The sequence below is a fragment of the Excalfactoria chinensis genome, chromosome 2 (assembly GCF_039878825.1).
Source record: "Excalfactoria chinensis isolate bCotChi1 chromosome 2, bCotChi1.hap2, whole genome shotgun sequence".
NCBI classification, from domain to species: Eukaryota; Metazoa; Chordata; class Aves; order Galliformes; family Phasianidae; genus Excalfactoria; species Excalfactoria chinensis.
Window position 1 is genome coordinate 136,819,187 of NC_092826.1, and position 14,206 is coordinate 136,833,392.

The 14,206-nt window shown below is 37.5% G+C and overlaps 1 protein-coding gene across 1 annotated transcript in view; it reads right to left on the bottom strand.

Annotated features, from left to right (window-relative positions):
- LOC140247740 (sodium channel protein type 5 subunit alpha-like) overlaps positions 1–12,599 on the bottom strand; it is a 41,686-nt gene extending 29,087 nt beyond the window's left edge. The window contains 5 exon segments of the mRNA XM_072327622.1: positions 459–587; positions 1,621–1,710; positions 1,968–2,086; positions 3,109–3,414; positions 12,535–12,599. Coding sequence (XP_072183723.1) covers positions 459–587; positions 1,621–1,710; positions 1,968–2,086; positions 3,109–3,414; positions 12,535–12,573 — 683 coding nt within the window. The 5' untranslated portion in view covers positions 12,574–12,599.
- Positions 12,600–14,206: the final 1,607 nt, after the last annotated feature.

Genomic DNA, 14,206 nt, shown 5'->3' on the forward strand with positions numbered 1-14,206 from the left:
TCTATGATCAACAACACTTCACATTACTTAGATTTCATCTGCTACTTATCAGTACGTTATTCAACACCTTGCGACGTCCTTTGACTCCTTCTCAAATGAGCTTCATCTGATCCAGAAAAGAACAAATAAGACAACATAACGCATGTTTGGTTTTGGCTGCCTATGCAGAAAACTCTTAAAAGAAATATAAGAATGCATTAAGTTGAGAAATAGGTCTAATAAATGTGATAGTACATTAAGGTACTAGGGAAATTAAAACTAATTCAAAGAAGGATTTTTTGCATTTAGGTCTTGTTTTAAAGTCAACGACTATTCTCTCACTGGGCAGCAGGTACATGTGGGGTGACTGAAAGTAAATTTTGTACCCATGGAATGTCAACTACTACAAAGAATTTTGGAACATCATTAGTTGCGCATTTGTCTCCTTGAGTGTGAAAGAAAAATTGACCTTTACTTACGTCACCACAAGAACAACAAAATCCAGAATGTTCCATGGGTCTCGAAGGAAGGTAAATTCATTCCAAAACAACCCTCTTGCTACTACTTTTATCAGTATTTCACCAGTATATATGGCAGTAAAGAGGTGTCTGAGAAGGAAAACATATATTAAAGAATTAAAAACATGAATGAGATTGAAATATATTCTACCTTTTCTGTCATTTAGCTACAGGATGGAAACAAAAGTAGAACAGGATAGATTACTTCCATGAGTATAAAAAGATGTCTTCTTGAATTTCAGTACAATTTCCACATAGATCTATGATTACAAATGTTCAACTAAGTATACCGTACTATTTCTGGATGAAGAGTAGCTCATAAAACCTTAAGAAAAATTATTAAGTCCATGTATATGTTCTAAAGCAGGAAAGAAAACACCATAGCCTTAGCATTTTGGCAGAACTGTAGCAGCAAAAGGCATTTTTTTTTCTGCAAAGCTTGGAAAGATTGCACATTTAACAAATTTATTCTAGCAAAAAACTCTCTATCCAAATAAGGCCTACATAAAACTAAGCAATCATTATCACTGTCCTTACCCCTAAATATGAGCAATTAAAAATACGGAATCTCTGATGCCACAGGCACATTTTCAAGTTTTGGTTCCAGAATATTCATTCAAGTTAAACTGGATAAAGAGCAATATTACCAAAAGTAAGGAGACAGTATAAATAACTGGCTTCCTACTGTGAGCAGTTGAATACGGGGTATCTTGGAAACACCCAGAGGAAGGCAAGAAATGTGGTAAAAGAGCAGGAAGGCATGTCCCATGAGGAGAGACTGACAACACTTGGGTTGTCTATTTTATCCAGTTCTAACTCATCCTATCCTGTAAGTTAGAATTGTGCTTTACAACTTCTCTAAAAGGCTGAATTCTCCAGAGCCAACCTTCTACATTACACCATACAGCAAAAATAGCCAATATGAAGGGCACCTGTGTATCCCTCTAAGAAAAGAGGCTGAAGCTTCACAAAGACCAACTACACTACAGTTATCCTAAATCCTCCTCAGCAGCCTGCCTGAGGATTCTTCAACACCAGAATTAGTACACCACATTATTTACTCTTCTTCAGTCTTGCATGTTAAGCTTCCTTAGAGTGAAGAAAAGGCAGCTGAGATACTTACTCAGTCTTGTTGAGCTCTGGTGGAGGGTTATTTATAGCCATGGAAGCACAATTGAGTATCACGGTACATGTAATAAAACCAACAAATAATGTGAATAAGTTAAGGAAAAAGTGATCTATTATAAAACACCGACATTCAGGGAAGTTGCTTTCAATAATGGCATGACTATGCACTCGAAGTCAGCCATATAGAGGGGTCTATTCCCACAGATGAATATATCTAAAGGAAAACAGATGTTTGGCAGAAAGAACAGACACCACTCAGTAATTTGATTAATATGAAGAGAATCACATAAAGGTGCACCACACGTTCTAAAATTAAAATGACGGATCTCAAGCAAAGGATATGAATGGATCAGAATTTTTATTGCCACTTTTCTGATTGGATTAAAAGGACCAAGTATACACAGGGCAGGTGTGGCAGTGAAGCGGAAAATAATCCTTCTTTTATTGATCACCATGAAAGTCTATAAAAAAGAAAAAAATCATAGCATATGAAATATTTTAAAGAAACAAAATTATCAAGCAGCCATGTAAATTACTTCCTACCTACTATTAGGTCCATTTGCAGCTCGGTACTATTGGCGGATGAAGTAAAAATTAAGTGTCTTTAATCAAAAACAGATAACTAACATTTCTGTAGATGTCTTTGGTTGAATCAGCCTTATTTTCTTTTCATCGGTCATTCTGATTACTTTGAGAAAACAAGTCTCTGGAAGGCCCTTTTCACTTCAATTACAAAGCCTTCTGCATGTTCTCTGATTAAATGATCACATTTCAATGAGATGCTGGTATATTTTACAGACAGCAACATCAGACTGAGTAGAACATTCTGCTCACCAGGTATAATAATAAAGAATCATATAACAGACATTTAATTTGGAAGAGAATCCTACAGCATCTAATTCAAGTACTGCTATGGGCAACCAGAGAAAACATTTTGCAATGGCATGGAGTATATGCAATATCAGCACTGAACAATTACCAGAGCTGATAAGATATTACAAAGTAACAGAGAATTGATGTTGTCTAAAGCAAAATCATCTTTTTGCTATACAGAGTACCGGAAATATTTCAAATATGCCTCACCTAGTAATATTGCAATTAAGCAAAAGCATTTACAATAAGTCAGGGTGACCCACTGTTTGACAGGTACTGAGTTCAGCCTCACATACTTATAGAAACTCTTCTGAGTAACAAAGCATTGGTTATCTCAGAACCTATTTTTGATCAAAATCCATCCAGTGTATTCTGTTCTCACAGTCAGTTCTGATTACTGACTGGGCCTTAAAAATGCCTTGTAGTTACACAGTTAGGGATGTAGTTCAGCATGCCTACCCCAACAAGTACAAGTAATGTTCTAAAAATCTGTCTACAGATCTGTCTGCAATCCAAAAGCATCAACTTCTGAATACAATCTTCATTATCTCCTAGGTGTATAACAGATAAATTTAAACAAAAAAAACAAAGATTTTTTTAAAGTTTCGACCCTGTGATCACTGTAGTATGGATCCAAATCTTCCAGGGGTTCCCCAATAAGCTCCACAGGAACGTCACCATAGAGGGATGGCAGTTTTTTATAGGTTTTCAGGTCAAGCTGGGGAGTCACTTTATCCTCTTCAACTTCTTGGTCAGTAGTTTCCTGCTTACGTTTGGCTTGCTTCTCTTTTTTCTCAGCAATTTTTTTCTCAATTGTTGCCAAGGACTCAGGAGTGAAACGTTGAAAGCTGATAGTTTCTGGTGGCCAAAACAAGGGATCCATTTTCCTTCCGTTTGTTTTCAGTGCTAGAAATAGCTTAAGAGAGAAAGCTCTTGATAAGTAGAAATTAATAGGAAAAGAAGAAAAAAAAAAAAACAAAAAACAGTAACTAATACAAATCAGATAAATTATTTCTTCCTTCTGTGAAATCCCGTGTGGAAATAAAGAAGGAATTAGAATCTCATTCATTTAGAAGAAAGGGCAAATCTACCACCTGTCCTAATCCTGTAGGTACACAAAATAATTAATTGGAAGATGCTCATCAGATCCATGCCCTGCTCAAACCAAGCTGATATTGAGTTTAAGTCAGTGGATCTTTGTACAGTTGAGGTCTGAGCAAAAACCCAACAAGAAATAGAAGGTTTTTACCTTAAAGATCTTGAGCTTTGCTCTCCTCTGATTCTGCTGATTTGTTGATTACGTTTGTGCTTAGCTGTTCTGCAAACTACATTCTTAACTCTTTTCCTCGCTTAGGCATGTCTGAAAGACTCTCTGCTCGCAATACTTTTTCCCAACATTAATAGAGAGTGGCTGCATTTGAGGGTTTACAATTTGTGGTGAGAGAATACTTGCATTGTTTATTCATTAGCAACAAAGTTTTAAAAACCTTCAACCTCAAAAAGAAGATGAAGAGCCTGTGAACACAATTCAGCCTCTCATAGCAGCCTGGCAAGAGGTGGACATGAGGAAGCAACTTCACCTTCTCACATACTCACAAACCCTGCTTTTATTCTGGGGTTTACCAAAGTATCTTTTGCTTGAGCTGAAATCACTGACAAAGGGGTGGGTGGCAAGGCAATAAGAAGTACTAAATTAACTTAATACAGATCATTGTAAGTATTCATATACTAATTACACCTGGTCCAAATTCACCTTTATCACTTACAGTTGGCAGCAATTTACAAGACTACAGTTTTCATCCACAAAAGAAGAAGATGACTGAGAATCATTAAAGGACAACTTATCCTTTCAGACTCATGACAGAACCGACTGCATCCCTCTGTTACACACTTTTGGTCACCAGCAGGTCTTTAAAGCTCTCTACATTCTTGATTGCCTAAAGTCCAGTCCTATTACCTCCCTTTTGTGGGCTCAAGTGTGGCCCATGGTAGGGAATCTAAATAACTATAGCCTGCCCCTTTAAATGCATAGATGTAGCTACTTGAAAAGAATATGCCAGTGGTTAGCATGTTGTGTAACGTGAACAACTGTGTCATAATTTCAGTTTGGTTTCAGATTTTTTCCTCCTCTGGGACTTTAAAAGCAAGATGAGATCTGGCCAGGCACCACAGTTCTGAGATCAGAATGTACCATCGTAACAAACTGAAAGCGTATAATCAAACAATTGTTATTTCCCAAAACCATGGGTCCATTTCAATCAATAGATAAAGTGAAAAATCAGGCCACTCTTTTCCTCAATTTGTAATAATTCTAAGAAAATTAATTTTCTCTTCCAAGAGATTTTTATGGATAACAGAGCAACAGACCTTGAAGGTAACTGCACTGACTGTAATAAGTGAAGCAAAGGAAATGTTTTCAATTAATATGAAGACAGCTTTAATATGAAGGCTTTGGTAACTGAAGGCCTGACATGCCAAAAGCGGTGATCAAGGTATAAAAAACCTCACACATCCCCTTCAGCAGCAGTAACTACAAGTTGTAAGTGGACAAACATTCACAGACAACGTGAGAGCACTCTTTCAGAAGGCCTATACTAGCTCCATGCTCACATGGAACAACAGAAGTACTGCCCTTCCATCACCCCAAGCATCTGTGTTGCCCTAAGAAATAATGTCAGCCTTTGCACTGAACATAAAGTTCCCTACCAAGCAGTTCTGAGAGGGAAGCTACAGAACATGTGCACCCAGAAGTAATGACAAAGCAGTAGAGGATGGGATTCCTTCTAGAACCTCAGATAATAGACCAGAGTGTGTACATCCAAGTAAATGGGGGGGAAATCCCAACCACACACTAACCAGAACACGCTGCTAAAGGTAAATACAGCGCTAGAATGAAGCCTATTGACTTCCAGTGCAGAGCATGTATGAAATGTTCATTTATGTTTACATCAGAATCGCAAATCCTGCACCACATTTTGGTACCTCTGACCTAAAAGAGACTGGTCCGCAAGTAAGTTATAAACACACTTCAGTTACTGAAGGATAAAACCCTACAGGGTCAGGAACTCAAAAACATTACATCAAATTCACATTTTTTTCTAATTAACTTGGAAAGTACTTATTTTTCTCGTCTTGAGAAAAGGAACTGAATTGATTGTAAATAAGCTAATCGTGGTTTTCGGTACGTCTAAGTGGCTTAAGGCTGACTTTGATGACTATGAAAATAACACAGCCTTTTTATGTCAAAAGAAAAACCCAAGGAATTCCAGATATACTGATGAGAAGTACATAGTAAAGTATTAGGAACAGATGAAAATGTAATCAAAGAAAGCAAACATATGGGTGCTACTGTACTACCATTATCTATTACAAGAAAAAAATAAGACAAAAAAATTCCTTTTGGAACAGTATTTTCTAGAATACAAATTACTGCCAAAAAAAAAATGAGACCATTAATACAGACAGAATTCACAAGTGCTCAGAGGGGTAATGACTAATCACTACAGATAATAACTAATAGATTTAGAGTTTTGGAATGAAATATACACTCAAATTCCATGAAGGGTGTTTTTGATAGAAAGAGCTCTTGCAGTCGAGTAGAAAAACTAGTAGAAATATAAACAGCAAATTGCCCTCATTTGGGTTTCAACTTATTTTCCAGCATGTATAATATTTAATTCTGATTTTCAAATTATTTCTATCTGCTCCTCCACTTGTAACAGCCCACTGAATATTTACTCTGAGAATCTGGACATGAAAGAATAAAGGACAAATTGCATTATCTTCCAATTAGGTTTTAATATGCATTTAGTAGATTCCTTCACAGAAAAACAAGGAATAAAAATGTCTCACTGTGATAGGATTTTGTTTACCCAAAATCAAATAACTCCATGCTTAACATAGGTCAAGAAGTACCTTAAAATGAATAAATAAAAAACAAAAGAACATAACATGTAGCAATACTTACAGTGAGACTTACTGCAATTAGTAAAGCCTATGCTCCTGTAGAGGACTGTCCGACCTGGACAGACTGGAGAGTTAAGCAAAGAGGGACCTGGTGAGGTTCAACAAGAGCAAGTGGAGAGCCTTGCACCTGGGGAGGAACAACCGTACGCACCAGTACAGGTTAGCGGCTGATCTGCTGGGAAAGAGCTCTGCAAAGAAGGTCCTGGGTGTTCACGTAGATAACGGGTTGGTCATAAGCCAGCAGTGTGCCCCTGTGGCCATGAAGGCCAATGGGATCCTGGGGTGCATTAAAAAGCATGTGGTCAGCAACTTAAGAGAGGTGAACCTCCCTCCTCTACTCTGCCCTGGTGAGATGATGTCTAGAGTACTTTCAGTTCTGGGCTCCTCTGTTCAAAAAAGATAGGGCTCTCACAGAGAGAGTCCAAGTGTCCAGCAGAGGGTAATAAAAATGATGAGGGGCCTGGAGCATTCCCCTTACAAGGAAAGGCTGAGAGACCTGGGTCTGTTCAGCCTGGAAAAGATAAGACTGAGAAGGGATGTCATGAGCACTTATAAATATCTCAAGTGAGGGACTCAAGTCAGTGGGGACAGCCACTGTCAATGGCCAGCATCAGCAGAACAAAAGGCAATAGGTAGAAACTGAAACATAGGAAGTTCTATACTAACACAAGGAAGAGCTTCCTCACTGTCAGAGGGACAGAGCACTGGGAACAGCCTATGCTGAATTGTGAAGTCTCTTTCTGCCCGTAAGCCTACCTGTGTGCCCTGCTGTAGGGAACTGCTTTAGCAGCAGGGTTGGGACCAATGGACTGTAGAGGTTCTGTGATTCTATGGTTCCATACCTTTTTCAGTACTCATCAACAGTATATCCAAAAGTTTATTTGGGCTAATCTGTGTATTTTTCAATAAATCATTTTTTTCAGTGACAATGTGCAAAATCGGATTTTAAAAAACCTTATACACAGTTTGGATAGTCATAATAACTAAATACCCAGAAGGAAATATTTCCAAGTAATTCATACGTGTGTACATAACCACACTGAACTGCATATAGCACAGTTTCTGTTGACATAATTAGACTCGGCAGCCTTTTTAGTATGTTAACAATATAAAAACAAAAACGCATATTAACACACAGGCCTGATGTTCAGAAACCCAAAGGTGTTATAGTTGGATACTGCCCATAGATAAAGACACCTTCATTGAGATCCTGCTTGTGATCAAGGCATCTTAGCTTCCATTAACAGACAGTAGATATCCATTGTTAAGCAGAGTTAATCAAGGTTGGAGAGATAATCAAACCATTGAACAGAGATAGCTACTTTAGAATTTCACATTTCAGATGTTATATTTAACCAGTTTACCGTGTACAGCAAACACTGAAATGCTGCATGCTCCAAACATCTAAATTCATCATTAATTTTACATGTTGATGCACTAGACATATACACTGCAATGAATGCCCATCATTACAAACAACTACTAATACTCCACAAAAAAAAAAAAAGCAAATAAATTTAAAAGGAATCAAACCCCTATTTCATATCTAGCTCAAATCCTTTTGAAACAAGGAACGGCAAGGAAAAGGAGAAAATGAGAAAGCAGAACTATGAGATAGGCTAAAAACTCTCTGTGCTGCACAATACCTTGCAAAAAACCTACTCTCTCTTACTCAGCTCCAACACAAACAAAACACATCTGCTCTCAGATTATTCTTCTGTCTAAACACCAATAATTATTAAAAGATTCATCAGATTTATTTTGTCATTTTTCCAAAAATAAGCTAGGAAACATAACACATTTTATTGGACTAATCTGTTTCTAAAATACGCGGTCATTTCCTGCACTTAGCACTTTGCCCCCCCACTCTCTGCAATCTGCTTTCCCCTACACAAGCCTTGTGTTATTTTGAGGGGACAGTTGTTTGTTTGCACATTTCTTTTGAAACAGGCATTAAGTAAAAGGTATTCACAGTTTCAATATAACATAAAAAGATCTGCTCACCACTTCCAAATCAGAAACCGATTTTGGGCCAGCTTTTTGTTACTTAAATGTCTTGACAAAAATCACTCTCCAGCATTTTCAGAGGATAAACATTTCAGATTTGTGCAGGAATAGAAATTGCGCTATCTGAAGGCAATTACAGCTCAGATTAGATAGAATCAAAGCCAATTTGAACACTACTGTGCATCAGCCAGTGTAGCAAAGCAAGACAAAAAGCCACCCGAAAGGAATGAGAATTCCATTAACGTTGAGTAAAACGTGATAAATGTTAAAAGAATAGCATCTTGTTTGCTGCAAGACAGCAGTTCTACATTAGAAACAGATTTCTTTTTCTACCTGTAACTAAAAAGAAAACCACATCTAAGACTTAAAACCAGAAGGGCTCTTATAATTGTAGATACATACACACACAAGACACACTGAGAACCCCAGAATACTTTAAACAAACACACAGAGATTTCAATTTACAAATTTAGCAATGGAAATTTCGCACAGTACACCAACATTTAGCAGAAACAAAACACTTACAGTGTCCCCTTTGAAAGGAAAAAGCCTTCAGAATGATTTCTTTAAGCCAATTTCGGCTAGCTCTTATCTTCTAAGGGACAGAAAGTTTCCATTTTCTCACCATCACCACTCTATTCTGAAGACCATCCTACCTACATAGCTAGCTCCCACCCTGAAAGTTTTTGTATTGGGATGTCTGTGGGAGGGGCAGAGGGAGGATCTTTGTTGTTGCTCTGAGGTCTTGCAATCTCATGGGGAGCACTGTAAAAAAGGAAAAAGCCAGAGGGCGATTCTTTTGAAGAACAATTACATAAATATCACTCAATTGTTTTATTTCCTTGGGATTTACAGTTGCACTTACTAAAAACTTGCAACGTTTCTGTTCAATAGGAAAACATCGTCCTGCTTTGTATTTCATTCTAAACTCTTAACCAGCCAACTTCCCAGCATACGCTGAATATTAGGACTAATTTTGCACTTCATTAAAAGCTTCTGTTTAGAAATCATAGAATCCTGGAATCATGGAATGGCCTGGGTTGAAAAGGACCACAATGATCATCCAGTTCCAACCCCCTGCTATGTGCAGGGTCACCATCCACCAGGCCAGGCTGCCCAGAGCCACATCCAGCCTGGCCTTGAATGCCTCCAGGGATGGGGCATCCACAACCTGAAATGGCACTTAACACGTTGCTGTTTTCATTCCTAAAATTCTACTTTTTATTATCCCCAGGCTATGATGTGTATCCATTATGGCAAGTAAGGATAAAATCTCAAAGTGAATATAGATTTATAGAAGCATAGAATGGCTTGGATTGGAAGGGACCTTAGGGACACCTCCTTCTAGACCAAGTTGCTCACAGCCCCACCAGCCCAGCCTTGAATGCTTCCAGGGAGGGGGCATCCACAGCCTCACTGGGCAACCTGTTCAGAGTCTCACCACTATCACAGTAAATATTTTCTTCCTAATATCTAGTCTAAACCTACCCCCTTCCAGTTTAAAGCCATTTACCTGCATTCTGTCACTACATGCCTTTATACAGTTGTGTTCGTATTTTACATGTATAAAATCCAAGCTCAAAATACATTCAGTCTTACATTATGCTGCCATTTTGTCTGAGCAAATTACAAACCACAAATTTGCATCCTGAAATTAGTTATATTTTTGAAATAAAATTTATGTTCAAAATCTACTACTAGTAGTAACATGTATACATTTCTGATGAGTCTTATTGCTAAGTACAATTATTTCTCTTTCAGTTACATCAGCGGCACTCATTAGTGTCCAGAAACTATTTTACTCTTCAGCAGATAGAGCCTAAATCTTTCTGACAATGATTAAGGGCTGTCATGGGAAGAAGTATAGTGAATAAACTCCGTTGTCCTTAAAAGCCGAACAGCCCTAATGCTTGCAAACTGAAAAGCAGCGGGGATCAAATGCTGCCTGATAGATGCCATCAGCAAAGGAAACAACTGAGGATGGTTTTAAAGAAGTAGCAATGCTAAGTGTTCTGTGATGGAAGTCCAAGTGTAAGTTATTTTTCCTGAAAGCATTAGTATGTGCTCAAGAGCAGAATTTTAAGTGTTGGTAAACCATCATTCCATAAGGGCACTGCGTGTGCTCTGGTCAAAACCAACACGATCTGTAATAGTATATCTGCGAGTATCAATAAGTACAGACGAAAATGCTCATCACAACATGCTGCTTTTGCTATATCCCTTTCAATAATGTAACCCTGTGAAAAGTGGGGCACGGGGAATATAGGGAGATATCAAAGGAGTATGAAGAGCCGCACTTCTGTCTTCTTCGCAAACTGTAACAGCCATAACCTGAAGAAAGGAAGGCATGGATAAAGAAGAGAATAACTGTAGCTGTTAACAGATGACCTTAGGAATTGTAGCTAAAAACAAAACATTTAAACAAGTACATGTTCTTGTACTGCTCTGTGAAATTTACTTTCTTCTATGAGGAATGCAGCTGCAGGGGCAAGGAAAGCTGGCTGAACAGTAAAAACATTATTTCCTTCTGTTTCCTTCATTATTCCTCACAGCAAGTAAAGAAAAAAAGATGAAGAAAAGCTGGTTTAGCAACAAAATAATTTTCATTGTAGAAATAAATAACTCTCAGTTTAGTTGCCATCCTCTTGCCGTAGATCTGTCTCCACCATTAACTGCAACACACAGCAATCTTCTTTTTCCTTTTTATTGACAGAACACAAGAAAAATATCTTTTAAATTTGCAGCCCTATCTAGCCTTGCTTAAAGCACAGTTTGAGCACTGATAGTAGATTTTCATAGTATAACACCCTTTTGTAACACTTATTTGGAGCAGTGTAAGTTATTAACCCTGAAGCTTATGGCTCATAAATAATGTTTTTACAAGTTGATATGATTTCTTACAAGTTATGTAGTAGCGGCAGTTCACTGCTCAGCATGGTAACTATGAGTAGAATAAAAGGAGAAAATGAGAACAAATTCACACACAAAGAGGCAGATTTATCACTGAGACAAATGAAGGGGCTCGTGTTATTGAGAATTTCTGAGATAAGCTAAAGGTTTGCCCCAATCCTTTTTAGTAAATAATTTCATAGATGAAATTATCAAGGTAATCATTTATGCAATTCACATTTTCCTTTTTGCATAGCAAAAAACAACAACAACAAAGAAATCACACAGACATGGAATTGGGTATTTGGTAAATAGCTAATTGGTCTTACAGAATAACAGGAAATCGCTTTTATGGTAAGTACACATTAAATGCATTGTTACACAAAGTAGCTTTCTGCCTAATGACCTGATGTACACTGAGTAAGTCTGAAAATTAGCTCAGCGCCTAAAGTTCAAGCCATTTCATCTCCTTCCTCTTTGTATTCAGAAAAGTGTTTTTGAAGCATTTTGTGTTTCTCAAAAGTAACAGGCATTAATTATAAGCACACAAAATAGCGATACTATCATCTCTGAAAGGTTTCCAGTATTTCTGATGCGCTCTTGCTTACAGAGTCCATTCTTAAGTCTCACCACTTATTGCATTCCTCAAAGCAGAACTGTGAAATGAGAAATGGAAGAGTTCCACCAAGGTCTGAGCACTGGGTTTCAGAAATACTTCTTACCATAATTCCCTGGAAGATTAAAGTCCAAGCTTCAACTCTTTGTCAAGAATGCAATAAATTATGTAATAGCAGATGGCTTTAAAACTTAAAAACAAACAAGCTATATATGCTGGAGAAGCAGAATACAATATTTAGTATTTCTTAGACTAATGCTAGAAAGCAGATTTAAAGCAATGTTTAAACTGAAATAACGATACATTTCCTTCCTCCAAAGCCTTCAGTCCTTCAGTTATTTCTGTCCCTCCTTTCTGGATACTTTGGGCATGTGATCTATCAAAGTGACTAGAAAAGTTAGTTTCTTTCTTTGCTTCCAGATGCCATCATGCTGGTTCTACTTCACAATTGCTACTTACACCAATTGCAATCATCAAAAATGCATGTATAACCAGTATTTTGCTGTTTTATCCACAGATCCCTTGCTCATACAGCTTTGATATATGCTCAGACCTCACCTGCCTTACTACCTCCACCAGGTGCCAGTGACTCCTCATCCAGCAATCAGAAACACAGCAGCTGAAAAATGATTTGTAGTATTTTTCATTAAGGCCCTACAAATATTCCCTCATTTTGAACAGAGCAAGAAACATAATTAAACATAATTAAACACAATTAATTAATTAATTAATTAAATGTATTTTTACACTTTATTCCAGATGAATCTGCAACTTTTTGGATCTTAATCCAGAAGCAAGAGGGGCAGTTACAGACACAGCAGTGCCAAAGAAAGACAGCACCAAGACTGAGGCCATTGCATGTGTGAATATATAAGTGACTTTTACAGCAGGTTTGGAACATGAAGGAGACTAAAGTGGGTTGAACAAATGTCTTGTTGATGCAGCCCCATAATAAAATAGGCCCTAAGATCACCAGCTTTCACGTCCCATCAAATACAGACTGAATACAGTAATTTCAAACAGTTTCCTCTGAATCATGCCCATAAATTCTAAATAGGCTTCAAGCTACGTAAGATCTATCATGTCCTTTGGGGATTTGTTCAGTGATTAGCTGGTCTTAAAATGATATTTCTTCACAGCTTGATTTTATGTAGCTCTTCTCCCAACTGTATCATCTATTGCTGCACTTCCTGCAGGATTAAAGAGCCTTTTGCTTATAAAAAACATTCTCTACTTCTATAATTACATTAAAAAATGGGGCTGAAAGCGATATCCTAAATCCACCTTGTTTATGATTCAGCCTCAAACAGCATCAGCAATATTGATGTAATTCCTGGAGATATTAGCCTCGTCTCTTCTTACAATAGATGGTGATTCCAGCCCCTCCATATACCACGTATTCTAGTGCTTCACTATTCTGACTGCCAAGAAATGTTTTTTTCTTGTGCCTCATATGAATCTTCTGAACTGCAATTACAGCCCATTACTTCTCATTCACCACGGACATGAAGATGAGTTTATTCCATATTCTTCTCAATTATTTGAAAACTGCTATAATGTTTCCTTTCATCTTCTCTGCTGTAGCCAATAAACATTTGAACTTTTCCCTGTAATTCCTACAGGCTCCAAATCATAGTTATATCTTCCATCTAAATTCTTTTAAGGTTTTTATTTTAAATGCTGTGGCAGCCAAACCTCACAAGGAGGGATCTGAACAGCAGAGGGAAGAAGCTGGAAAACATAATAGTATTTTTGACCCTAACATTACTGAGGAAATTTCATCTTCATCTTTTTATTGATAGCAGTCGTTACTTATCCAATAAGCACCCATTTGCTTTTCTCCTTATCTCGATGTCCTGGCCTATCTCCTGAATCCTGCTCATTTCTCTCCCACCTCCTTTTTGGCTCAACATCTATTTGCTCACACCAGTGTTTTCGGAAGGTCACAATTCAGCCAAGATTATCAGAGTTCTAGGGAAATTGAAAAATAATCCCTGGATTTATCTACAAATATCGTTCCTTCTCTTCCAAAGCCAAAAGCAAACAGTTAACGTTATAAATTTGATGATCTTATCACTTTCTTAAAATGTCATTGTGAAAAGCTAAAAGATTTAGCACATCACGTAGAAAACCTTATCTACCATATTTCTGTGTGTGTGCAATTTGTCCACGTGAGACTGTATCAGCCCAGCCTTGCTTCATGTCTGTGATGAATGAGAATGAATGACAG